This window comes from Condylostylus longicornis, unplaced genomic scaffold (genome assembly GCF_029603195.1).
Source record: "Condylostylus longicornis isolate FDR11 unplaced genomic scaffold, ASM2960319v2 ptg000116l, whole genome shotgun sequence".
Taxonomy (NCBI): domain Eukaryota; kingdom Metazoa; phylum Arthropoda; class Insecta; order Diptera; family Dolichopodidae; genus Condylostylus; species Condylostylus longicornis.
The window spans coordinates 855,724-882,082 of record NW_026578084.1 but is presented as its reverse complement, the minus strand read 5'-3'; the positions used below and the strand labels follow the sequence as shown (position 1 = coordinate 882,082).

Below are 26,359 nucleotides of genomic sequence, written 5' to 3'. Positions count from 1 at the left end.
ATTATAAATTCTGACTCATTTTGCTTAAATTTGGCCTTTTTTGTTTGAAAATTTGGCCCATAATTTTTACATGACTTGCAACCCTCGTGGGATAGCGAAAATATGAATGTTTATCTATATTCCTATTTTTTGTTGTTTTTGGTTTTTTGTTTGTACATTACATGAAAAAATAAAGAAATACCTCGCGTAATTAATGAAAATAAACACAAGAAATAAAGTAAAAATAAAAATAATGTTTTAATTTAAATTTAATTTTAACTTTTAATAAAAAAAAAAGTTCCCTTCTTTTAAAGTTTATTTTATTTTTTGTTTGAAAATATTGCAAAAAGGCATTTTTGTAATGTATATATACGTACATACATATATGTATATGTACTTAATATCGTACTTCATATTCATATGATTTTCCAAAATAAATCTATAAAAGCTATATTAATATGCCTATATATAATATATACATGTGCATGTATTATATTTGAATTTTTTTAATCTTTTATCATGTTCTGACGTGTTACAAATAAAAACAAAAAGAAAAAGAAGTATGAAAAACAAAACCTTTTAGTGAAACCTTTAAGTTAAGAAAAAAATGTAATTTGTATTATTGTTAAACATTAAAAAAAATAAAAAACATTGAAAATGTTATGAAATTAAAATTGAACACATTTTCAAATTTGAAATATTTAATCAAAATTAAAATAAAAAGTAAAAAAATTTTTGTATAAAAAGATTAAAAACAAGAACAAAATTAGATAAGTTAGTGGTGAATTACTAAGAAAAGAAATTATTTCAATTATATTTGGTGGAGGGTGAAAAATGCAACTTATGTACATGTGTATGTGTGTATGTAAAAAATATAATTTATTGGTGATCAAATTGTGTAGGGTAGTTACATATAGGTATTTAGGAACGGTAATCAGATTACACTTTTCTCATTTCTTTATTTATTTTTTTAACTATTAAAGGTTACCTATATAAATACATACACATTTACATACATAGATTATTTCTTAACTTATAAAATGCATTTACATAGTCATACGATATTAATAACACAAATTATATACATACATACATATGTAGTGTTTATTACTACATTTTGTATTAATACTGTGTGTTACCGAAAATCAAGTTACTTTGCATTTTGGAAATCAAGGATTATTCCACTCCCTTATTTCCTTCGATGATTTTATACAATTTTCATCATATAAAGAATGAAAATATAGCGTCGTCCTAGCATTGGACAAATTACGAATCTATGCAGGTATACCTACAAAAATTTTATAGCAATATTCATGTAAGTACAAAAGATCTTTACAAACCGGACAAAATATCGTGTATTTATTTAAGAAGCCAAATTCAAATAACATATTATAAACATTTTCAAAATTTTCCAAAGGCACATATGTACCTGCATAAATTCATATATAGTTAATAACACTATTTAACAAACTAGTAAATATTAAGGTAGTTTTTTTTATAAATTTTGTTTTTGTAAATTGTCTAAAAATTGCAATTTTGTTGTTTTGTGAAATTGACATTTTGTGATGACGATATTGTAAAAATAACATTATGAGTGTAAACTATTTCTGTAAGTAGGTAAGTAGATATGTACATATATGGGTAGAAAATTTACTGGGGTTAGTTGTTTTATTTTATTTATTATAAATTTAAAATTTTTCTAATAACTTGGGAGATATCGATATTATACATAGGGAGGAAGATAAGTTTAGGATCAGTTTTTTCTTGGGTTCTGGACGAAATTGCGATTGAAAACAAGTTCCAAATCAATTTTTATTTTCTCTAACCAAGTAGGTATCTGCCTACATACATATGATTTTATATAAGTAGTTACCAACTTGAAATTTATATACATTTTTTTTATTTATAGCAATCTCCCAGAAAAGTTTTAAATAATTTCAATAAAAAAACAAAAAAAAAATTAAAATAAAACACAAAAATGTCTAAATTTTAAATTGTATACCTAATTAAAAAGGATTAAAAAGTGTTCAATTTTTTTTGTTAAAACATTCTTTTAATATTTTGAATAAATAAAAAAACCTTATTTAAATTTCGTGAACACTTTTTGAGAGTGAAACCAACAAAATAGTATTATTAAATGTGTTAAAATATTTTATTTTAAATTAAATATATCTATAAGCATATACATATGTATATAAATATATATTATATAATAATAATATACATATATGAGAAATAATTTATATAATATAGTAGGTACCTAAAGTGCTTTAAGAAAAAAAAAATAAAAAAAGAAAAAAATTTTTTGTAAACAAAAACTATGGATTCATTTCGTTTATCAAAAGTAATAAATAGAGCAGGAGGAGGAGGAGGAGGAACAACATCTGCAGGAAGTGGAAGTGGTGGTGGAAACAAATCACCATTATCATCATCATCCTCATCATCTTCATCATCATCATCTAGTAATATTAATTTAAATAATAGTGGAATTGTAACAACAGCAATCGGAGGAATAAATTCAAATATTAGTGGTGGCGGTTGTGGTATAACAATTGGCATGAGATTTAATGCTGGAGAAGAAATAATTGAAGATATTATTAAAATACCCAATGAACTACAACAACAGCAGTCACAGCAACAACAAAATCAATCAGTATCAAATATTCCATTACAGAACGTAAGTTTTTTTTTGCTTTATTTATTTTGACAAATTTCTTTTGCCATTGATTATCCTATTTTGCACACTTTTATTTTTCCGCTTTTAATTAAATTTCGCTTATACCTTCACAAACAAACATTTCATTTTATCATCCATTCATCCCTTCTCAATTCCTCTTCCAATATAAAGCACCTTCTTCTGAATTCTAATTATTTTTTTTTTTAATGTAAAAAATTTCATAGGTGGGTGTATTTAATTATATCACAAAATGTATTAAAATTTTTAGTAAATATTACGGAATCTATTTTAAATCAAAAAAAATTTTTGTAATAAAAGTGCGATTTAAAATATCTAGATAATTTTAGACATTTTTTGTTTATATTCAATTGATAGGTTGAAGATTTTAATTGGCGTAAAGAAATTCTACAAGGTGGATTTTTTAATAGAAAACGTTCTGGAAGTATTGAAGGTAATAAAAGTGGTTTGTTATCAACAAGTTCAACAGCAAATTTATCAATTTTAAATTCATCGTTACAAAATCATCCAGTTAATCAAATACAAAATAATAGTGAAAATGTTATACCCACATCATCTTTATTATCATCAACACTATCAGTTTCTTCAACAATAAATTCAACAGTAAATAATTTAACAAATAGTACTAATAATGATAATAGTTCTACTGTTGGTACATGGGAATTAATAAAAGTTAAGGTTTCACAAGCAATGGAAGATATAAAATCATCAAAAGTATCTCAATCACAACAACAACAATTGCAGCAGCAACAACAACAACTACAACAACTGAAAGAAAATATTAATAATGATGATTCAGATTGTGGTGAAATAATGTTAATTAATTCTAATTCTGATAATATAATAACCACAGCAGGATCAAGTATTGATTTTATTAGTAATATTATAACAATACCCACAACTTCAACACATACACCAACAGCAACAACTACAACAATATCAAGCGGATATACATTACCGTCATTGAAAACACAACATAAATATTTTAATTTTAGTCGTCGTAATAATAAATCGGATACAGACACAGACGATGAAAATGAACAATCATCTGTTGTTGAAGATTTAATTGAATCATCATCATTACGTAAATCATTCGCAAATTTTAAAACCAAAGCTAAAACACATTTATCTGGTGGTGTTAGTAATAGTAACAGTAATAACAATAATAATATTAATATTAATGATATTAATATTAATTGTATAACAACATCCTCATTACCATCTCTAACATCATCTACATTGCCATCGACATCACAAACAATTGAAACTGTAACAACAAATATTAACTCTATTGTAACGTCAATAATAACAACACCGATTGTATCAACAACATCGTCAACCTCAAGTTCTTTAAGTTTAGGAAGTGGTATTCGTAGTACATTTTTACGTAAACGTAGTAAAAAACAACAATCACCAGATAAATCATCAACAACAATTACACCAACAAAAACTAAAAAAGATTTTGAAATTGAATCTGGTGTTGAAATGTTTGAAGGCATGGATTTACCAAATATTAGTAATGACAATAGTTTTAATACAACAAATATTAATTCAATAAATAACGATGATGATGATGGTGATGATGATAATAATAGTAGTATTGCGCAACAAGAAGGTTTAAAAATATCTTTATCAACTGACACAATAACATTTAAAAAAATAAACCATAATACATTATATCATCAACAAACAATGCCAAATTTATTATCAACAATAAATAGTCAAAATAATAATAACAATGATAATGAAACACAAATATTGAATAAAAAGAAATCATTATTATCAAATAAAAATGATAATATGTGTGCAGCTACTAGTAATAATATTAAAATAAATTTATTAAGTAATGATAATAATTTACATGATATAAAGAATTTTAAAGAATTAATTAATATAATATTATTGCAATTTTTAAAAAATTCAAATTTTTTTATAACTTGTGTATTATTTATAATATTGATATTGGCACCGATTGCTGATTTTTTTCGTGGTATTATTGCATGTTTATGTATTATAATATTTTTTAATACATTTTCTGAATATTTTTGGTATATATTGAATGAAAAATTTAAAACTATAACTGTTAATTATTTTAATTTTGATAATAATAATGATAATAAACTGAATATGATCGGTCCCCAACGTTGCAAATTTGGGATACCAGATTATACTAAAATGAATATTTTGGAAATTCCACCAATTGAAGAATATAAATCATTGAAAGTTTATTCGGTAAGAATAATAACTAGAAAAATTTTAGTAAATAATAGTATAAGGATGTTTAATTTATCAATTTAATTAGTTAGATACCTAATGTACAGAAATTAAATTTATTTTATTTGATTTTATTTTTTGAAAAATAATTTCTTATTTAAATTTTAATACAGTTCTAAAATAATTTTATAAATGATTTATTTATTTATTTACTTCGTTTTTACATTGCTTCTTTTAATTTAATAGGGATGGATGAATGAAATTAATAACTATGATCCTAACAACTTTCATCAATCAATGTTACGTTCAGTATACATTCGTTTAGACGGTCACTAATACTCGCCAATATTCAATTAATTATATTTTAAAGCTATATTACTTTTTTTTTAGGCTCAATATTAAGAATATTAAATACTTCGACTAGAATAGCAAAACGTTCAATGTGGAATGAAAATCCTATCGATAGAAAAAATATTATTTTTACTTGCAATCGTACTTTTAATTTAATTGGTGCAAGAATTGAAATGTTACCTAGGGGTTTAGCTAGAAAAAGGTAAATTTAATATTTAATAAAACTTTTCTTTATTAAAAAAAGTTCTTATAGATATTTTAGTAGAAAATACCCAATGCAATTGATAATAAAAAATTATGAGAATCAAAAATCGTTTCAATCAGATGATCAAACAAATTTGTCTTCAGTTGATAATCTTCAGTTAAATGACACCAGTAATAATGAAGATTTAATTAATAATAAACAGAATGTAAATGATTTAGTTGGTGATTTTAATCGTGACTATTGTTTATTAATGAAACAAAATAAAATGAAATTTGTAAACGCATTATCTGATAATAATAATCATGGTTTAACACATCAAAGCTCAAATGAATCCAATGATGAATCACGTAATAATATTAGCAATTGTGATAATCAACCAAATGATCTGGATTTTGGAGCAACTGTATTAAGTTCAGATGTAAATTCACAAAAGGAAAAATTTTATTCCATTATTTGTGTTAATTGCTTTTCCTAAATTATTTTAGCTGCAAAAATTGCAAGATACACAAGATCCAATAGCATTGAAAGAAACTTTACCATGTGGTGATGAAACAAGAGTATTGTTATTCGCAAGATGTGATCGTGAAAAAGAAGATTGGTATAGAAGATTTTACTCTGCTAGTATAGGAGCTATACACGATCAAGATTTAAAAATACCAGATATTGTTATGATAACAGATGAAGAAGTCTCACAAGCACTTAAAGCAACATCAATGGAATTATCAAATGTAAAATTTATAAAATTAATTATTTTTATTACTAAATACTTAAATTTAATTTTATTATAGGAAAATTCAAATCAAAATAATGATACAACAATAAAAAGTAATAAAGATGAAAAAGATAACAAACAACAACTACCGTCTAATCAAAATTCCAGTAATAATATAAGCAACTCAACAACAAACATCAGTTGTAATGATAACACTGTTCCTGTTGAAGAAGCATCAGTTTTTGAAGGGCTTCTTTTAAGCGCTGATGCAGCACGAAATCCACCTGAATACATTAAATTTATGGCCAGATATCAGGTTTGATTTTTTAATATAAATTTTACCAATTTTTATTTGAAAAAATTATGAATACACATAAACATGAAATTATGTTATTGTTTTTTAAAGTTTTAATTTTTTTTATTCAAAAAAGAAAAAATTAATTTAAAAATTATCTTTTTTTATAATTTTCCAATTTTTTGTTATTTTTTAATTGAGAATTTTTTGTTTTAAATGTAGAAAGCTTGTAATCAAAATAAAGTTCCAGTTACAAAATCTAGTTTGATCCCGAGCGAGAGTCCTACTAAAAAAGTAGGTTTTGTGTTCTTTATTTTTTGATTTTTTTATATTAATATCTTTTTATTCAAAAATTCTTAAAATTGTTCGTTAAACTTTTTTTTATTGTTAGCTCAATATATTAAAAATTTAATTAAATCTTTTGTTTTACAATTTAATTTAAGAACCGAAGACAGAAACGTCAAGAAGATGAGCTTTGGAAAGGTATCAATCAATCCTTATACTTGGGACCATCTGGAAGTATTGTATGGGCAAATGTTTTAATTGGAAGAATACTATTTAGCTGTTTAAATGATAGCATTCTTTTGGAAAAAATACAAGACTTTTTGCAAAGAAAATTAAGCGCTATAAGGGTATATTAATCAGTTCTATCATGAATTTCGTTTGTAGCGCTGAAATTTGCAAGTTGACGAATTTCATATTGTCAATTCGGAATTACCAAAATTCTTCTCCGAATATTCGTAATAGAGTTATCAGAAATTACGTTCGTAGTAAATTAAGGGGACAGCAACCATTAAGGGGAATAAATTCATATTTGTTAAAAAAATTTTTTTTTTACTTTTTAAAAATATTCAAAAACTAAAAAAACTGCAAAACTCCGTTTTAAAAAAAATATGTATTTGTATGAAAATTATTTACTTAAGCAAAATTAAATACAAAAAAATTTTATGAAAGTTTAAAAAAAAATTACGTTGTTGAAACTCAAATTTGAAAAATGATTGCTGATTCATAATCTCATATGTGGTCATTCAAAAATCTACGTCGTAGCTCAGTTCGTAATTCGTAGAATTCTAAGAATGAAATTCATGATAGGGTTGAATATTTGATAATCTAATCAAAGCGGAATTTGTGGTCATTCAAAAATCTACGTCGTAGCTAAGTTCGTAATTCGTAGAATTCTAAGAATGAAATTCATGATGGGGCTGAATATTTGATAATCTAATCAAAGCGAATACTAAATATGCATTTATTTTAAAATATTTTGTTTACAATATAAAATTTTTGTTTTTTTTTTTCATATAGTTACCTAGCTTTATGGAAGATGTGTCAATAGCTCATATTAATTTAGGTGATACACCACCATTGATACACCGTATATCACAGCCACAATTAGATGAACGTGGCACGTGGATTGACGCTGATGTAACATATGAAGGATTAATACATATGACAATAACGACAAAATTAAATTTATTAAGATTGAAACGCAGTCAACATGGTGGAGGTGGTGGTAGTAATATAAGTGGTAACAGTTCAGTTAGTACAACAGGCCAACATTCAAATCACCATCATTCATCATCTTCATCAGTAGTAAATATGACTAGCACATCAACCGCAACAACATCAAGTACAACAAAATCGTCGTACATAGTAAACGATAAAAATAATATTCCAGATCGTACGATAAGTTCAAATATTTCTGGTGTTAATAGTGGCGATAATTGTAGTGCTGGTTCAACAACTCCAACTAGTATTTCTTCAAATACAAATGTTGTTACAACTGGTACAAATTCTGTAGCAGCTTCTTCAACAAGTAGTGTATCTAATTCTTCAACTATAACGACAACTACAACATCCATTAATGATAACAACAAATTTATTCAACCTTCTACATCAATAACAACTTCAGCAACATCTAATATTGACAATATAAATAATATTGAAAAACGTTCAACAGGATTACGAATTGGGAATAGTGATTATAACAGCCAAAATTCTTTGATTTTAAATTCAGCTATTTATGATAGTAATGCAGAAAGCAGTGGGGCAAGTAGCTCTGAATCAGAAAGTCCTACAGCATCTGGTTCTACTTTTGATATTGTATCAGAGTAAATATGAACAAAAAAATGTTCTCTTAATAAAATTTTTAAAAATTTATTATTATTTCTTTTAGATCACAATCATTTCATCCATCACCTGGAAGTAGTAGAAGATTTTTAAGAATAGTTGATCGTATTACTGCTTCAAATATATTTCAGTCCGCTACTGAAATTTCTTATATACAACGTGCTATGGAAAATATGAGCACAAAAATTACACTTAGAGTTGAATTAAAAGGTTTAGTATCTAGAGTAGTTTTTAATATACCACCACCACCATCTGATAGGATTTGGTTAGCGTAAGTAAAAGCATTTTTTTATAAATCAACGAAAAAACAAAAATTAATCAATTTAAGGTTTCGAGGACCACCACGTTTATGGATATCAGCTAAGCCAGCTGTTGGAGATCATACATTCGATTGGAGTGTTGTAACAAATGTGATAGAAAATAAGCTTTGTGACGAAGTTTACAAATATTTAGTTTATCCAAATATGGTTGATATAATAGTACCATTTTTAGGTCAATCGACTTATAAAGAATAATATGTAGCAAAAAAAAACTTGTTTTTAATCATATTTAACATAAATTATATATTATATTAAAGTCATTTGTCGCAAATATTGTAATACTAGGAACTTTTTCTTTTATTATTTATCTGCTTTTTTCATTTTCTTATTTTATTTCAATTAAAGATTTTTTGTTAGTTTTGAATTATATTTGAATATTTTCGTAAATTATTGACATTGTAACACATTGTTTTAATAATGTCAAAAAAATGGAATGTCGTTAAAACAACTTAAAAAAATAAAATTTATTTTTTTATAAAAAAATTTCAATTGTTTTAATTATACTTACAAAGCCCAATGTGTTTGCATGTCAATAATACATTATAAATTCAATAATTTAAATAAATTTTTGGCAAATGAACTAGATTTACCAATGCTTTGGAAATTTGAGTTGGGAATTTTCGTTTGGAAGTCTCGCTCGTACATATTTCTTCAGGAATATTGATCATGCTGTACAACGAATATCTTACATGATGTAAAAAAAATTAATTAAGGACCTTACTTTGTAAGTTTCAACATTCGTATAATCCACCATGTACCTATGTTTTTCGAAAATTGATTTCTAATTTATAACTCTAATTATGATCGGCGAAGCGAATGGCTAGGCGTGTCGAATGGAGTAGGTGACATTTTAAATTATGATCGGATGCTTTCATTCGCCAGATCCAAAATGTAACTACCGCAAGACATCAGAAAACCTACCGAAAATAATGAGGTTAACACCACACATGGACATTGCTTTCATGTTTTTGCATTGAGGAGCCCCAGCAGAAACAAATTACCTTTGACAGTGAGGTTGGAAGATGAAAAAATGAAAAATGACTTTAGAGACAACAGAAGAAAATAAAATATAACTGGGCATTTGTTAATTATTGAAGTATGAGTTGTTGTTTTTGGTACAAGTTCATTATGAAATTTTTTTGAAATCGCCATATTTCAAAAAAAATTTATGTAAAATATATTTACATAATTTTATTATTTTATACAAGAATTAAATAATATATTATTTAATATATTTATGCAATTTTTGTTATCATTTCATCTCAAACTCAATACTTCTAATCTATTAAGTACCATAAAGGAACAACAAAGAATTTTGAAAAACCAAGAATAACTGCAAAAACATGCACAAACTTTTTTAACTATTTAAGGTTTTTTGATAGCTCTGAAATTTTTGCAGCTTTTTTTGAACTGCTTACAATTTTCTTTTATCTAACTAAGTTAAGTTAGCGCAATGTTGAATTTTCTAAAAAGCCCTATTTATATGTATATTTTGCAAGATGTAGGTACCTTGTTTTTTCAAAAGAAGGCAATTTTTTCAGGATGTGTTGACAAAAATACACAAATTTACTCTATATAATCCACACTAAAATAAATAAAAATTCCTAAATTATTGAAAGAATTGTCATATAAAAAATGACGATGCAATCAGGAAGCTATTATTCAAAAAATTTTTCAATAAAAGTCTAAAACTACGACATCACCGGTTTAAATGAAATTGTTTTTGTGGGACAAACTTTAAGTGACGCTTAAATTAAAAAAGTTTTTAATTTTTTTTCTAATTTAAATAGAAGTTGGGTCAAACCAATGGTTTCTATTGAAGCACTTTTCTCTTCGACAAGTGAAAACACTGCTTTTAAAAACAATCTATGCATACCTACCACACTATTAAAATTATTTTCATTAATACACGAAACTATTTTTACAATTGGAATTATTTAGGATGGACGATAAGACTTTGAAATAATGCAAAATTAATATAAAGAGGGGTTAACATAATGCTCGATTTTAAGGGTTAATTGTGTGAGTTTAGAAAAATTATTATATTTTTTAATGGGAGGGGGGAGGTAGGTAAAATTTTTTTTTCTATCGAAATAAATTTCTAGTAAAGATATATGCACGTATAAAATTTCAGCTTTCTATCTTCAAGAGTGTAGAGGTTTTGTAAACGTGTCCACGGACGGACGGATAGACTTAAATTAATAAGCACTGACTTAAATTAATAAGCAAATTTTTTTGGAAAAGTGCTAAAAAGGAGCTACGTACATATATTTATACAAATGTACTTACATGTATGTATGTATGTGGATTCCAAGTCATCATTTTCCAAAAATATTTCACATCCTTTTTCGTCAGTTTCTTTAGTTTTTTCTTTTTATTACAATAAATATATAAATTTATCTGAATTTGAAAAACTAATGTTTTCCAATTATAAAATTTATTACTTTTCTTAAATAAATTAAACAAGTTGAAAATTTTTTACATCCAATTTATTCAAATGATCGGAAAACTAAAATCAAATTGGAAAACGTCAAGTTTTGTGGTTAGTCGATGCGACATTAAAACTGCATCGCTACAAAGCTAATAAACTTTAAGCATTTTTAAGTTTCAGCAAAGACATTATAATTGCAAGTTAGTTCAACACGAAGTTTGTTTTTTTGTTGTTTTTTTTTTGTAAAATGAAGTGTTATATTTTGAAATGTTAAATTCTATAAAAAACATAAAAAAAATTGAAATTTCTAAACAATATAATTGATCTTAGTGAACAAGTACGCACTTGTTGATATTTCCTTATGTAGTAGTGTGTCTTTAACTAATTGCTTAATAAACTGTATGTATATATATTACTATGTAAGCACGCTTTTGCATGCCAGAAATAAGTAAAGAACAGAAAAAATTTTAAAATTTTTGAAGTTTTACGGTTTTTAATTTTTTTTTTAAGAATTACTTCAGGAATTTTATTGGCCTATACGCCACTTTTGACATTTTCAGGCTATTGTATTTAAAAATTTTGATCAAAATAACTCAAATAGATAAAAAAACAAAAACTGATTTTTTGATAATAAAAAATTGTTAATTTTTCAAAATATGGAGCGAAATTTTGAATTAGACACAGTGTTACTTTTTAAGTCTTTCGTTATCCAGTAGCAGTTCATAAAAAATAACTTCAGGATCACTAAGCGGTAAAATAATTTTATTTGCTAAAATTTAATTTAAATTTAAATTTAGTGAATAATTTCGCTGATGTGCAAAATTTTTGACGTTTTTAAATATATGTATATATTTTAAAAACACAGGTTTTAAATATATATATATATTAATTAAAATGAAAACAACAAAAAATTTTATAAATGTTTGTCACTTTGGATATAAAATTTTAGAGTGAAAAAATGCTAAACAAATTCATTCAAGTTACTCTAAAGACAAAAAAAACATTCAATTGTTAAATTGAATTCAAAATTACAACACAGTTTCGTAAGGCTGGCATATGTATTTGATTTAGAAATTGATTTGTTTGATGAAAATGTTATTGTACCCCCATATTTTTCTTAAGAAAATTAAAATTTGAATAAAATAAATGAATTACTGGAGGAGCATCAGCAAAATTTGGAGTTAAATTGTTCAACAAGTCTTAGAGTTGAATGTTTTAAATGTTATAATAGAGTTTTATTGATTATTAAGGCCACGTCTGTGGATAAAGCCTCAGAAATATTATCTGATGTATTCCGAAATACCTTTTATAATCTAAATTTATAATCTTAATTTCAATATTAACATCCAATTGCAAAAAATATGGCAATCATAGCTTTAAAAGTTTTTCATTTTTAAATTAAATATTTTTGGTTAAATAAAATAATATTTAATAAAATCAAGAAGCGTAAAAATAAATACAAAAATAATATCAAAATTTAACATTTATTGGTAAAGTAAATGTAAAGCTGTTTAAAAAAAAATATTTAAGTAGTTACCTACTTATCTACATTTAAAGTAAAGAAAAATATTCACCTTTAAATACAATAAATTAATACATAATTTAAAAATTTAATTAATCCTACATATGTATCATATTATAAAATAAGACATATTTTTCATAAGTAAAAGTATTTTGTAAAACACTTTTATAAAGTTTAGTTATGAATAACTAAAGGTAGAAAAACCGATTCCAACCCTAAGGTATACCACTGAATTAATAATTCTTCTTTCATCGTCTGTTTTATTAAAAATTATATTATTTTTGAAATTTCAACAAATATCGCTAATTAGCCACAAAGCAAAAACGCACTTAATTACACGTATGAAATAATAAACTCATATTTTACTTAAAAAGAGCAGTAGTTTAATTTTTCGAAAATTGCTGAGAAAACCTCTATGTCTAGGAATATTAATTAAATTATTCAGTAAAGTGCTTTTTCGCATTTGAACATTTTTCGAAAATTGCTAAAAAAGTTTTTAACTCTTATAAATTATATAAATTGTATTTTAAATTTCATGGAAAATTTTGGAAAATTATAAATTTTTATTTTTTGTATAAATTATCGCAAAATAAAGAATAATTTTGTAATGTAATGTAAATAAATGAACATACCTGATTTTAATATTTATGATGAACAGAAATTGTTAAGATTATGCAAATTTCTTCATTAATTAAATTAATAAAAAGCTGAACGACATAATTCACTATATTATAATTGAACCACATAATTAATTTTATGAAACATAAAACATATTTTATGGAATTTAATATAACAGTAATGATTAATCATTGAAAAGTGGAATAATTTAAACAAAAAAAAAATTTAGACAACACTAAACATAAGCAACTCAAAAATTTGTAAATTTTAAATTTCAATTATTTAATTTTTTATTAAAACTAAAAAAAGGAAAATTCATTTAAGTATTTTTATGAATTGTTTAAGTACTTCAATTATTTAATTTCACTTAAGGTTTTTATTTTAATGTAATTATATTGTTTTTCAAAGTTACTTGATTAAAACATTTCAGTTTTAAAATTTTTTAAAGTAATTATTACTACAATTATGAAATTTGGTAATTTACTCGACACTAATATTTTGATGTTTTTATTTTTTCAACACTTTAAAAATTTAATCATTTTTATTAATTTATTTTTTGCTAAAGCGTTCAGCTCGAAAGCTTAAATAAAAATAATTTGAAATTCTCAAAACGTATTGAAATATCGCTATTGATTATCCATAAAATTGATTGCATATGCAAAAAAAAAAAAAAATGGAAAAAACAAATTCAAGATTAAGCTACTGTTTATTTTATTTTTATGTTTTTGTTTTAAATATTAATTTCCAAGAAAATGGAAAATTAAATTTTTAAAGATAAAAATTTATTAAGTCATGTGAACTGTAACATTCTATATTAACATGGTGTCTCGTAACAAAGTGCACAGCTCAGTACCATTGTATAAGCCTTCATGAGTAAACAAAACTTTTGTATGAAGACGATGTTTACAGCTCAACAGATTTGGAGTTACAGGGACTTAAAGTCAATTTCGACTGATTTTTTTATTTTTTGAAATTTTAAATATAACATAAGTTCGCGACATTTAACTTCTTGTAAGGCAGGCGCATTAATAAATATGTATTGGAAACCTAAATATGTATTGGTCAATTATAATCTGTTCAGATTTCGGAATCACATGAATTTAAACTACCAAAAATTTTAAACTTTAGCTTTCAAAAAATGTTAATTATCAAAAGAAATCAGTCGAAATTGAATTTAAGCCGCTGTAACTCCGAACCTGTTTGGTTGTAAACACCGTCTCCATACAAAAGTTTTCTCTACTCATGAAGGCCTATACAATGGTATATAGCAGTGCACTTTGTTACGAGACAACCTCTATAATAATTTATTAAGATATTTTGTTTAAAAAAATTATAAACAATAGAACCCTTTAAATTCACAATATTTTTTTTAAGAAATTTAACTTAATTTGCTAAAATATGATATGTTAAAAGTTAAAAGTTTGTTTAATAAATACATTCATCATACAATAATATTAGGTAGAGATGTACAACATGTACATATACACATATACTATATACACATATACATATATAGAGATATATATTTACATTTAACCAAAACATTAATAATATTATGGCTTCGTTTATATTGTTTCTACATTACAAGATCTAAACCATTAAAAGAGTACACATAAATATTTTCTCTATGTATGCATATATTGCCCATTCAATTATCGTATACTCTCGTTTCATATAAAATAAATATATTTTATCTTTAAAAATTTAATAAAATAAATTTTAAATAAATAAATTTTTTATAACTCGTTTCTGACTTTCAATTAAACTTTACAAAGGACTTAGTATATATAGACTAGATTTATCGATACGTAATTTCAATATATGTATGTACATATATATTCATAAGTATACTTGGTACATAAACGGACTATTCTAAAGAGCATATACGTCATACAAAACAAGGCAATATAACAATTTTTATGGTTTGCAAACGGACAACTGATGGTCGCAACGTAATCTGGTTATTGGTCAAAAAAAAATAATATTATGTTTTTACAGGTTATTTTGAGTGCTTGTTTTTATATTTATTTATGTTTTTTAATTTAAATTTAAAATAAAAGGGTTAAGTGACGCTCAAATGTGCAAAAACTGTAAATTTTGTAAAGACAAAATAATAGAGAACATAGAGTTGTTCTTTTTTTAAGGCTTCAAGTTGTTGGGAATTGTTTAATTCTGTTTTATAAATTTAGCACCTTTTGGTGTTTTGCCTCCCAGTTTCTACAAAATAGACATAATTAAAAGCTGGTAGCGTCTCCTCTTCCAATTAAAAAAAAATTATTTACAAAATAAACTATGCATAAATTATAAAATAATAAAAGCTTTACACAAAACTAACAAAAATTTAAACCAATGGGACCAACACCCAAGTTAATGGGTGTGTCCAAAGTGATACAAAAATTTTTTCGCAAATAAAATAACAACAACAAATTTTTATCAAGCTTTTTTACCGACCGTATTGTGTATACAATAGGTAGGTGATGTGATGGCAACAAATTTTTCATATCGAGTTTTCGGTAGGAATGCACTTCTCCATAGTAAGGAAGTGTAAATAAACTATTTTTAGCAACCTGTCGGTCTATCGATCTGTGTGTGCACGCGTGTATCTCAAGTTCTGCTGAACCGATTTTGATGAAATTTTATATGTAAGCTCAGCTCAACCGTCCGCGAAACCTCCTTACTTTTGGAAGAAATCAGGCATCAGCAACTGGACGTTTACTACGGGCCAAATATACATTTTTGCGTATATAAAGAGAAATAATCAACCGATTTCATTGAAATTTAATATTTAAATTCTTCGTATTAAAACAATGGACATATAAATTTTTTTGAAAGATCAGAGTTCGAAAACTGTTCTGCGGGCCGATTTTACATTTTTCACCATATCTACGGAACGAATTGATGGAATTTCTTGAAATTTGATATTTGAGTTCTGGTTGTTACCGAAACTAACTGGCGAGCATTTCAGGGAATTCGGGTAGCACAAAGCGGAACTCTACTAAGAGCCAAATTTACATTTTTCTAGGTATGTTAACTATAAGCTTACTAATGTCCTAAAAATTGGAAAGAAGTATTTAAGACATTTTTAATATATTCTGTAACACTTTCACTTAACTAGGCAATACACATTGCGGTCGGTTATGTGCTGACCACATCAGATTGTTTTTCTTTCAGATCATGCAGTTCTGGTAAGTGTTTATTTAAATTACAATTAATCAAAAAATGAATTTACAAAAACGTTACAAATGCAACAAAAAGTAACCATAATTGAATAATTAAAAGCATTTCACATTTCATTTTAATTTTTGAAGATAAAAAATTTTAAATATAGTAGTGAAAAAGAAAAAAGCAACAAGAGGCAAAGGATTTATAAAAATTTTATAAATGTTTGTCACTTTGGATATAAAATTTTAGAGTGAAAAAATGCTAAACAAATTCATTCAAGTTACTCTAAAGGCAAAAAAAACATTCAATTGTTAAATTGAATTCAAAATTACAACACAGTTTCGTAAGGCTGGCATATGTATTTGATTTAGAAATGGATTTGTTTGATGAAAATGTTATTGTACCCCCATATTTTTCTTAAGAAAATTAAAATTTGAATAAAATAAATGATTTACTGGAGGAGCATCAGCAAAATTTGGAGTTAAATTGTTCAACAAGTCTTAGGGTTGAATGTTTTAAATGTTATAATAGAGTTTTATTGATTATTAAGGCCACGTCTGTGGATAAAGCCTCAGAAATATTATCTGATGTATTCCGAAATACCTTTTATAATCTAAATTTATAATCTTAATTTCAATATTAACATCCAATTGCAAAAAATATGGCAATCATGGCTTTAAAAGTTTTTCATTTTTAAATTAAATATTTTTGGTTAAATAAAATACGATTTAATAGAATCAAGAAGCGTAAAAATAAATACAAAAATAATATCAAAATTTAACATTTATTGGTAAAGTAAATGTAAAGCTGTTTAAAAAAAAATATTTAAGTAGTTACCTACTTATCTACATTTAAAGTAAAGAAAAATATTCACCTTTAAATACAATAAATTAATACATAATTTAAAAATTTAATTAATCCTACATATGTATCATATTATAAAATAAGACATATTTTTCATAAGTAAAAGTATTTTGTAAAACACTTTTATAAAGTTTAGTTATGAATAACTAAAGGTAGAAAAACCGATTCCAACCCTAAGGTATACCACTGAATTAATAATTCTTCTTTCATCGTCTGTTTTATTAAAAATTATATTATTTTTGAAATTTCAACAAATATCGCTAATTAGCCACAAAGCAAAAACGCACTTAATTACACGTATGAAATAATAAACTCATATTTTACTTAAAAAGAGCAGTAGTTTAATTTTTCGAAAATTGCTGAGAAAACCTCTATGTCTAGGAATATTAATTAAATTATTCAGTAAAGTGCTTTTTCGCATTTGAACATTTTTCGAAAATTGCTAAAAAAGTTTTTAACTCTTATAAATTATATAAATTGTATTTTAAATTTCATGGAAAATTTTGGAAAATTATAAATTTTTATTTTTTGTATAAATTATCGCAAAATAAAGAATAATTTTGTAATGTAATGTAAATAAATGAACATACCTGATTTTAATATTTATGATGAACAGAAATTGTTAAGATTATGCAAATTTCTTCATTAATTAAATTAATAAAAAGCTGAACGACATAATTCACTATATTATAATTGAACCACATAATTAATTTTATGAAACATAAAACATATTTTATGGAATTTAATATAACAGTAATGATTAATCATTGAAAAGTGGAATAATTTAAACAAAAAAAAAATTTAGACAACACTAAACATAAGCAACTCAAAAATTTGTAAATTTTAAATTTCAATTATTTAATTTTTTATTAAAACTAAAAAAAGGAAAATTCATTTAAGTATTTTTATGAATTGTTTAAGTACTTCAATTATTTAATTTCACTTAAGGTTTTTATTTTAATGTAATTATATTGTTTTTCAAAGTTACTTGATTAAAACATTTCAGTTTTAAAATTTTTTAAAGTAATTATTACTACAATTATGAAATTTGGTAATTTACTCGACACTAATATTTTGATGTTTTTATTTTTTCAACACTTTAAAAATTTAATCATTTTTATTAATTTATTTTTTGCTAAAGCGTTCAGCTCGAAAGCTTAAATAAAAATAATTTGAAATTCTCAAAACGTATTGAAATATCGCTATTGATTATCCATAAAATTGATTGCATATGCAAAAAAAAAAAAAAATGGAAAAAACAAATTCAAGATTAAGCTACTGTTTATTTTATTTTTTTTGTTTTTGTTTTAAATATTAATTTCCAAGAAAATGGAAAATTAAATTTTTAAAGATAAAAATTTATTAAGTCATGTGAACTGTAACATTCTATATTAACATGGTGTCTCGTAACAAAGTGCACAGCTCAGTACCATTGTATAAGCCTTCATGAGTAAACAAAACTTTTGTATGAAGACGATGTTTACAGCTCAACAGATTTGGAGTTACAGGGACTTAAAGTCAATTTCGACTGATTTTTTTATTTTTTGAAATTTTAAATATAACATAAGTTCGCGACATTTAACTTCTTGTAAGGCAGGCGCATTAATAAATATGTATTGGAAACCTAAATATGTATTGGTCAGTTATAATCTGTTCAAATTTCGGAATCACATGAATTTAAACTACCAAAAATTTTAAACTTTAGCTTTCAAAAAATGTTAATTATCAAAAGAAATCAGTCGAAATTGAATTTAAGCCGCTGTAACTCCGAACCTGTTTGGTTGTAAACACCGTCTCCATACAAAAGTTTTCTCTACTCATGAAGGCCTATACAATGGTATATAGCAGTGCACTTTGTTACGAGACAACCTCTATAATAATTTATTAAGATATTTTGTTTAAAAAAATTATAAACAATAGAACCCTTTAAATTCACAATATTTTTTTTAAGAAATTTAACTTAATTTGCTAAAATATGATATGTTAAAAGTTAAAAGTTTGTTTAATAAATACATTCATCATACAATAATATTAGGTAGAGATGTACAACATGTACATATACACATATACTATATACACATATACATATATAGAGATATATATTTACATTTAACCAAAACATTAATAATATTATGGCTTCGTTTATATTGTTTCTACATTACAAGATCTAAACCATTAAAAGAGTACACATAAATATTTTCTCTATGTATGCATATATTGCCCATTCAATTATCGTATACTCTCGTTTCATATAAAATAAATATATTTTATCTTTAAAAATTTAATAAAATAAATTTTAAATAAATAAATTTTTTATAACTCGTTTCTGACTTTCAATTAAACTTTACAAAGGACTTAGTATATATAGACTAGATTTATCGATACGTAATTTCAATATATGTATGTACATATATATTCATAAGTATACTTGGTACATAAACGGACTATTCTAAAGAGCATATACGTCATACAAAACAAGGCAATATAACAATTTTGATGGTTTGCAAACGGACAACTCATGATCGCAACGTAATCTGGTTATTGGTCAAAAAAAAAATAATATTATGTTTTTACAGGTTATTTTGAGTGCTTGTTTTTATATTTATTTATGTTTTTTAATTTAAATTTAAAATAAAAGGGTTAAGTGACGCTCAAATGTGCAAAAACTGTAAATTTTGTAAAGACAAAATAATAGAGAACATAGAGTTGTTCTTTTTTTAAGGCTTCAAGTTGTTGGGAATTGTTTAATTCTGTTTTATAAATTTAGCACCTTTTGGTGTTTTGTCCAACTTTGTATAAAATAGACATAATAAAAAGCTGATAGCGTCTCCTCTCCCAATTAAAAAAAAATAATTTACAAAATAAACTATGCATAAATTATAAAATAATAAAAGCTTTACACAAAAGTAAAAAAAATTTAAACCAATGGGACCAACACCCAAGTTAATGGGTGTGTCCAAAGTGATACAAAAATTTTTTCGCAAATAAAATAACAACAGCAAATTTTTATCAATGCTTTTTTACCGACCGTATTGTGTATACAATAGGTAGGTTATGTGATGGCATCAAATTTTTCATATCGGGTTTTCGGTAGGAATGCACTTCTCCATAGTAGGGAAGTGTAAATAAACTATTTTTAGCAACCTGTCGGTCTGTCGGTCTGTGTGTGCACGTGTGTATCTCAAGTTCTGCTGAACCGATTTTGATGAAATATGTAAGCTCAGCTCGACCGTCCGCGAAACCTCCTAATTATTGGAAGAAATCAGGCGTCAGCAACTGGACGTTTACTACGGGCCAAATATACATTTTTGCGTATATAAAGAGAAATAATCAACCGATTTCATTGAAATTTAATATTTAAATTTTTCTAGGCTATTTTAAAGATGGTTGTTACCGAAACTAACTGGCGAGCATTTCAGGAAATTCAGGTAGCACAAAGTGGAACTCTACTAAGAGCCAAATTTACATTTTTCTAGGTATGTTAACTATAAGCTTACTAATGTCCTTAAAATTGGAAAGAAGTATTTAAGACATTTTTAATATATTCTGTAACACTTTCACTTAACTAGGCAATACACATTGCGGTCGGTTATGTGCTGACCACATCAGACTTTTTTTCTTTCAGAACATGCAGTTCTGGTAAGTGTTTATTTAAATTACAATTAATCAAAAAATGAATTTACAAAAACGTTACAAATGCAACAAAAAGTAACCATAATTGAATAATTAAAAGCATTTCACATTTCATTTTAATTTTTGAAGATAAAAAATTTTAAATATAATAGTGAAAAAGAAAAAAGCAACAAGAGACAAAGGATTTAATATTCATATTATTTATTTCAAATCCATAACAAAGATAAATCTAAGGATCTCGTAATATATAATTTGGTGCGAATGATATTGCAATTTAATAGATAAAAGCTAGGTCAAGGAATTCTGAAAAAAGTAATTCAAATATGGCGATATTTTGTTAATTATTCTTTAATTTCTCGAAAAACTTCATTCTTTTATCACTTTTCCAACAAAATTTGGAAAAGAGGTGCTTAATAATACAAAAAAAGGAAGTTTTATATACACGCTAGCTGTTTGCGAGCAACTTGCTTCTCTAGAAGAATTTCCCCATTGAAATATGTACATACATACATACAGGATTTATTTGACTTCATAATTTTCACAATTTTGAGTAGCTCTTTTGTACAACCAATAAAAATTAATTATAAGGATTTTTCAATATTATTCAGAAAGTGCACATACGTTATATATTGCGATCGATTATGTGCTATTAACATCAGATTCTTTTTTTTTTAAATTTAAAAAAAATCTTAAAACAAAAGCCACCCTATGAGATTTATTTAAACAAATTTTGAACGTTATGTGTGTATAAGTTTTAACTAGATATGTATTTGTTCAATTTTTTTTTTAACGCAATTTTGTAAAAATATCGCGAGAGAGTTTATAATTCATGATTTTGTCATAAAATTTAAGGTTTTTATAGCTTTAAAGTAGTATAAACCATTCTCGTTATGTAATTTAAAATTAATTACTCATTGCTTGAACTACAAGGCGTTAAAAGCAAAAAACAAATTTTAAAAGTAAAATTATGAAGTTTTAAATAATTTATATATTTTAATAATTTATTTATGAGAATTTAATTTCCTTGTAAAATGAAATATACCATTTAAAATTTTATTGCAAATCTATAAACAGATTAAATTAATTTAAAATTAATAAATATTTGAAATTTAAAAACAAAGAAAACAGAAAACATTTGTTAATAAAATGAGAAATAAGTTATTCCAATACTATTATATATATAAATAATAAGTATATATACATAGTTATATATATGTATAAGAGAAATACTCAACGTGTTTATCAGAAAAAAACTGAATAAGACCAAAAAGCACATACTTATGTATATGGTCAGCTTCCATATTATTACACAGAAAATGCGCACTAAGAAAAATTTTATCTGAATTGGATATTTTTAGCACTTTTCCAAAAAACATTTGAAAAAAAGTGCTTATTAGTTTCACTCTGTCCGTCCGTCCATCCGTCTGTCCGCGTGTCTGTTCACAAAACTTCTACACCCTTGAAGATAGAAAGCTTAAATTTTATATGTACATAGATCTTTACTAAAAACCTATTTCTGTAGAAGAAAATTTTTACATATCTCCACCGCTCTACAAGTTATGCTCTCCTAAAACTCTAAAAATGATATTTTTTAACTATTTGTTGCAGTGAAACCATAAGCATTTTTCAAATTTTACAAACGCAGAAAGGCAGTGGCTTGCTTCTCCTATCGCGGCATACTATAGTCAAACTTAAAAAAAAACAAAATGGTCGCCCGATAGATATCTAAAATCCGTTTTTTTTCAAATTTTTGAAGTCGTTTTTATTCTAGATCCCAGGTTTTAGGAGCCCATAATTTTATCAGTTTTTAGATACTAATAAATATTTTATTTCATTAGAAGAAAATTTTTTTTCATCTCCACCCCCTCTCAAGTTATCGTCTCTTGAAATTTATAAAATTTGCATTTTTGACGCTTTATATTTCCAAAACCGAAAGCTTTTTCAAATTTCTATAAACGCAAAAAGCTAGCGGTAAATTCAATAACATTAAAATATATAATTATTTTTCATTAAAATATATAATTAAATCTAGGATTATGTTAACCCCTCTTTATATGAATTTTTGCTTTATTTCAAAGACTGTATAAATCGTTCATCCTAAATATAAGCAATCCTAAAAATAGTTTCGTTTTTGAATGAAAAGAATTATTAAAATTATTAATTAGTGTGGTAGGTATACATAGAGTGTATTTAAAAGCGATATTTTCATTCTTTAAGGGAAAAGTGCTACAATACAAACCATTGGTTTGACCCAACTTTATTTATAAACGAACAGACACAACTAAAATGCATGAATGCATTATATTAAATGCATAAATGCATTTGGTACCCCTTTACTTTGAATGTAGTTCAAAACAGTTTCATAAATATAATATTTTCAAATTAGTTACACTTTTAAATAGTTAGAATAAAAAAAAAATTCTGAATACAGCCAAATTCAAAATATTTTTCGAGGAATTTCGAGAAATTTTTATAGCACATTAGAAATAAATTGTTTCTAATTTGGTAATGTTTTTATTTAAATACCGATAAACTTGTGTCCATCAAAACATTTTTTATTCAGCTACATTTTATTTTGCAAAACAAAAAAGGCTATTGTCAAAAGAGCTATTTATACATATACATTTCTTTACAACATTTATATTATATAAAAATTGGGTTATTCACGAAATCGCTATACATCATGTCCTTTCAGTTTTATCCTATCCATATAATTAAAATTATTTTACCGCGTTTGGCTATAAGAAGCATTAAAATGTATTTATGTTATATAAAAATAAAAATTATTCCTACTTTGAGTAAAAACATTACGAGTTATGAAATATTTTATTTACAAAGCAGAAATATGATCTTATGTCCACTTTAGATATGCGTTTTTTTAGTGTTATTGCTTAAAGAGTACTATAATTGAAAATTGAATATTGCACTTATTTTTAAATATTATGTTCACATATTAAAATTTTTTTAACCTAGCTATAGGTTATGTTAACAAATGAGTTCTTTCTAAATAACTTTATTATAGTTTTTTCAGTCAACCATAGCCGACTGAATTATACCCTACAATATGACAATTTGAAAAAAAAAAAATAAATAACCTTAGGTTATTTATTATTAAAAATGAACTTAGGTAATTTATTATTAGTTTTTACACAAGGCATTTTGAAACTACGCGAGCCCAAAGTAAAAATTGAACTGATCCAAATCAAGAATATGTATATGCAAAGTAAAATACATATTCATAATATAGACGTCTGCTGCATATCAAATGTATGAAAACTGTTATAAATTTCTTTGCTTTTCAATAAAAATAAACAATATACAGTCTACAAAGAAAAACATAAGTATGCGCACATAAATATTAACTGAAAAATGAGAGCATAAGCAAAAAAGTCATTAAATTTAATAAAAATCTTAAAACTATAAAAATCAAATAATTATTTTTTCACAAACTTAAGGAAAAAATCAAAGAAAAAAATAAAATTACCATTTTTTTAAGTATATACTCGTACAAGTGAATATTTCAACCCTCTTGTGCATATATGTATATTATAAAAAGTTTTTTTACGTTTTTTATACCCTGCATCTTCGTGAAGCATATATTCACTTTGGTATGGAGTTTGTAACCACTTGAAGGCGTCGTCTTCGGTGTGGACATATATATATATTCTTGCTCAACGTAAAATTCTGCGTTGATTTAGCCGGTCGCACAATAATAAACGAATGGCACAATCGGCACCAAACTTTCACAAGTTGTTTCTTTTGTGCAAACAACGGCTGCTATTGTAATTGGACCAATTCGGACAACGGGTTCGGGTAGCTGCCATACAACTCATAGTGATTTTTTTAAATATTTCTAAAACAAATAAAGATATTAATATCACATTTTGGAAAGATGTGTCCAATTATACTTTACATATGTTCTAAAAATTTTAATGGAATAGCTGCACTGGTTCGGGTAGCTGCCATACAACTCCAAAAGCTAATTTTAAATATTTCGAAGAATAATAAAGTTAAATTCATGAAACGTGGTAGGTGTGTATCCAATTATAGGTCAGACATATCCATACAGTTTCTATAGAGTGGTCTGTCAGGTTCGGATACTTGGTAAGCAACAAAGAGAGCTAATTCTAGATTTTTCAAAAACAAGTTTTAAACTCAGATTGCTAAGGTGCAGGGTATAATTCGGTCGGTTTATTCCGACTGAAACGTTTCTACTTGTTTTACTTTAAAATTGTTCGAAATGAGTAAAATTGTATGGCAACAATTTGAATACAAACTCGAATTTACTATATGTCGTGTATATGTAGGTATATCAATAATTTTAGATTTTAACTGCAGTTAAATTCAAATTGAAATGAAAATACTTTGAGTTCGAACTCATTCAAGTTAATTGTATGTTTATCCTATATTCTATAACAAGAATTTATAAGTGAGACATCGAGACTCAATGGTACTCCTGAAGCAGTGTAATAGAATGCGAATAAGAGACACCAAGTGGCATTTTGCTTTTTGGGCACATTTAAAAAGGTTATAAGGCCTCAAAATTGTAATTTTTGAAGTCGCATCTAATTTTTATATTTTTATGATTATTGTTAATATTAATATGAAAATCAATAAAAAAAGAAAAAAAAATTTTTAGTTTGCATTTCGATTCAAGGTAATAAGGTTTAAAATATGATTTAAGACTTGGAAAAGTAACTGCGCGTACATCTTATGTATATATGTACATATATAAGAATATAAAAATTGGATATGCAAATTGAAAATAAAAAAAAAAGAAAATTCCAGGGACAAGGAAAATTAAGAAAAATATTTATCCAGAAGTGATAAAAACAAAAAGCAATCAATCAGCGTAATAATTCCATTAAACCTTGTCCAAAAGTAATAAACATTAATCTTTTACAATTAAATATTTGAAAATAAAAAAAAACTTATAATTACCGATGAAAAATATTTAATTTTACGTTAAAATCTATACAGTATAGAAACTCTCATATTTGTCAATATACGAACTTATACTACGTTAATGGTCACATTTTAATACATGCGGATTAGTACAGTCTTTCAACTATAAAAGAGGCAATAAGGGAAACGTTTTTTAAGCGATAATAGCTGGCGCTTTACAATTTATACATGTTCGCAACCAATAGTTAGGATAGAGCATGACTAAAATTGTATGGTGAAAAATAACATAATAGATGAACATGGTTCTTTTAATAATTTTAAGTATA

General features: G+C 25.1%; 1 protein-coding gene across 5 annotated transcripts; it reads left to right on the top strand.

Annotated features, from left to right (window-relative positions):
• The first annotated feature begins 571 nt into the window (after nt 1-571).
• On the top strand, nt 572-9,360 carry LOC129614692 (probable serine/threonine-protein kinase DDB_G0282963). 5 transcript variants are annotated; one of them, XM_055529514.1, is made up of 13 exons: nt 572-588; nt 1,889-2,656; nt 3,032-4,906; nt 5,135-5,216; nt 5,279-5,441; nt 5,493-5,862; nt 5,930-6,172; nt 6,233-6,472; nt 6,674-6,745; nt 6,895-7,083; nt 7,754-8,559; nt 8,625-8,849; nt 8,907-9,360. In XM_055529514.1, exons 2-13 carry the CDS (start codon nt 2,300-2,302, stop codon nt 9,091-9,093), a joined length of 4,809 nt encoding a protein of 1,602 aa, XP_055385489.1. In that variant the 5' UTR covers nt 572-588; nt 1,889-2,299; the 3' UTR covers nt 9,094-9,360. The 5 variants fall into 5 exon arrangements, with proteins under 5 accessions (XP_055385489.1, XP_055385488.1, XP_055385487.1 ...); XM_055529513.1 differs by lacking the exon at nt 572-588 and adding an exon at nt 629-840; XM_055529512.1 differs by lacking the exon at nt 572-588 and adding an exon at nt 629-1,294.
• Nucleotides 9,361-26,359: the final 16,999 nt, after the last annotated feature.

Bases quoted from the DNA above. Each gene is read 5' to 3' on its own strand.
- LOC129614692 (XM_055529514.1), top strand. From the start codon at position 2,300: ATGGATTCATTTCGTTTATCAAAAGTAATAAATAGAGCAGGAGGAGGA. The intron at 2,657-3,031 runs GTAAGTTTTTTT...TTCAATTGATAG, and splicing joins CAAATATTCCATTACAGAAC to GTTGAAGATTTTAATTGGCG. The intron at 8,850-8,906 runs GTAAGTAAAAGC...AATCAATTTAAG, and splicing joins TCTGATAGGATTTGGTTAGC to GTTTCGAGGACCACCACGTT.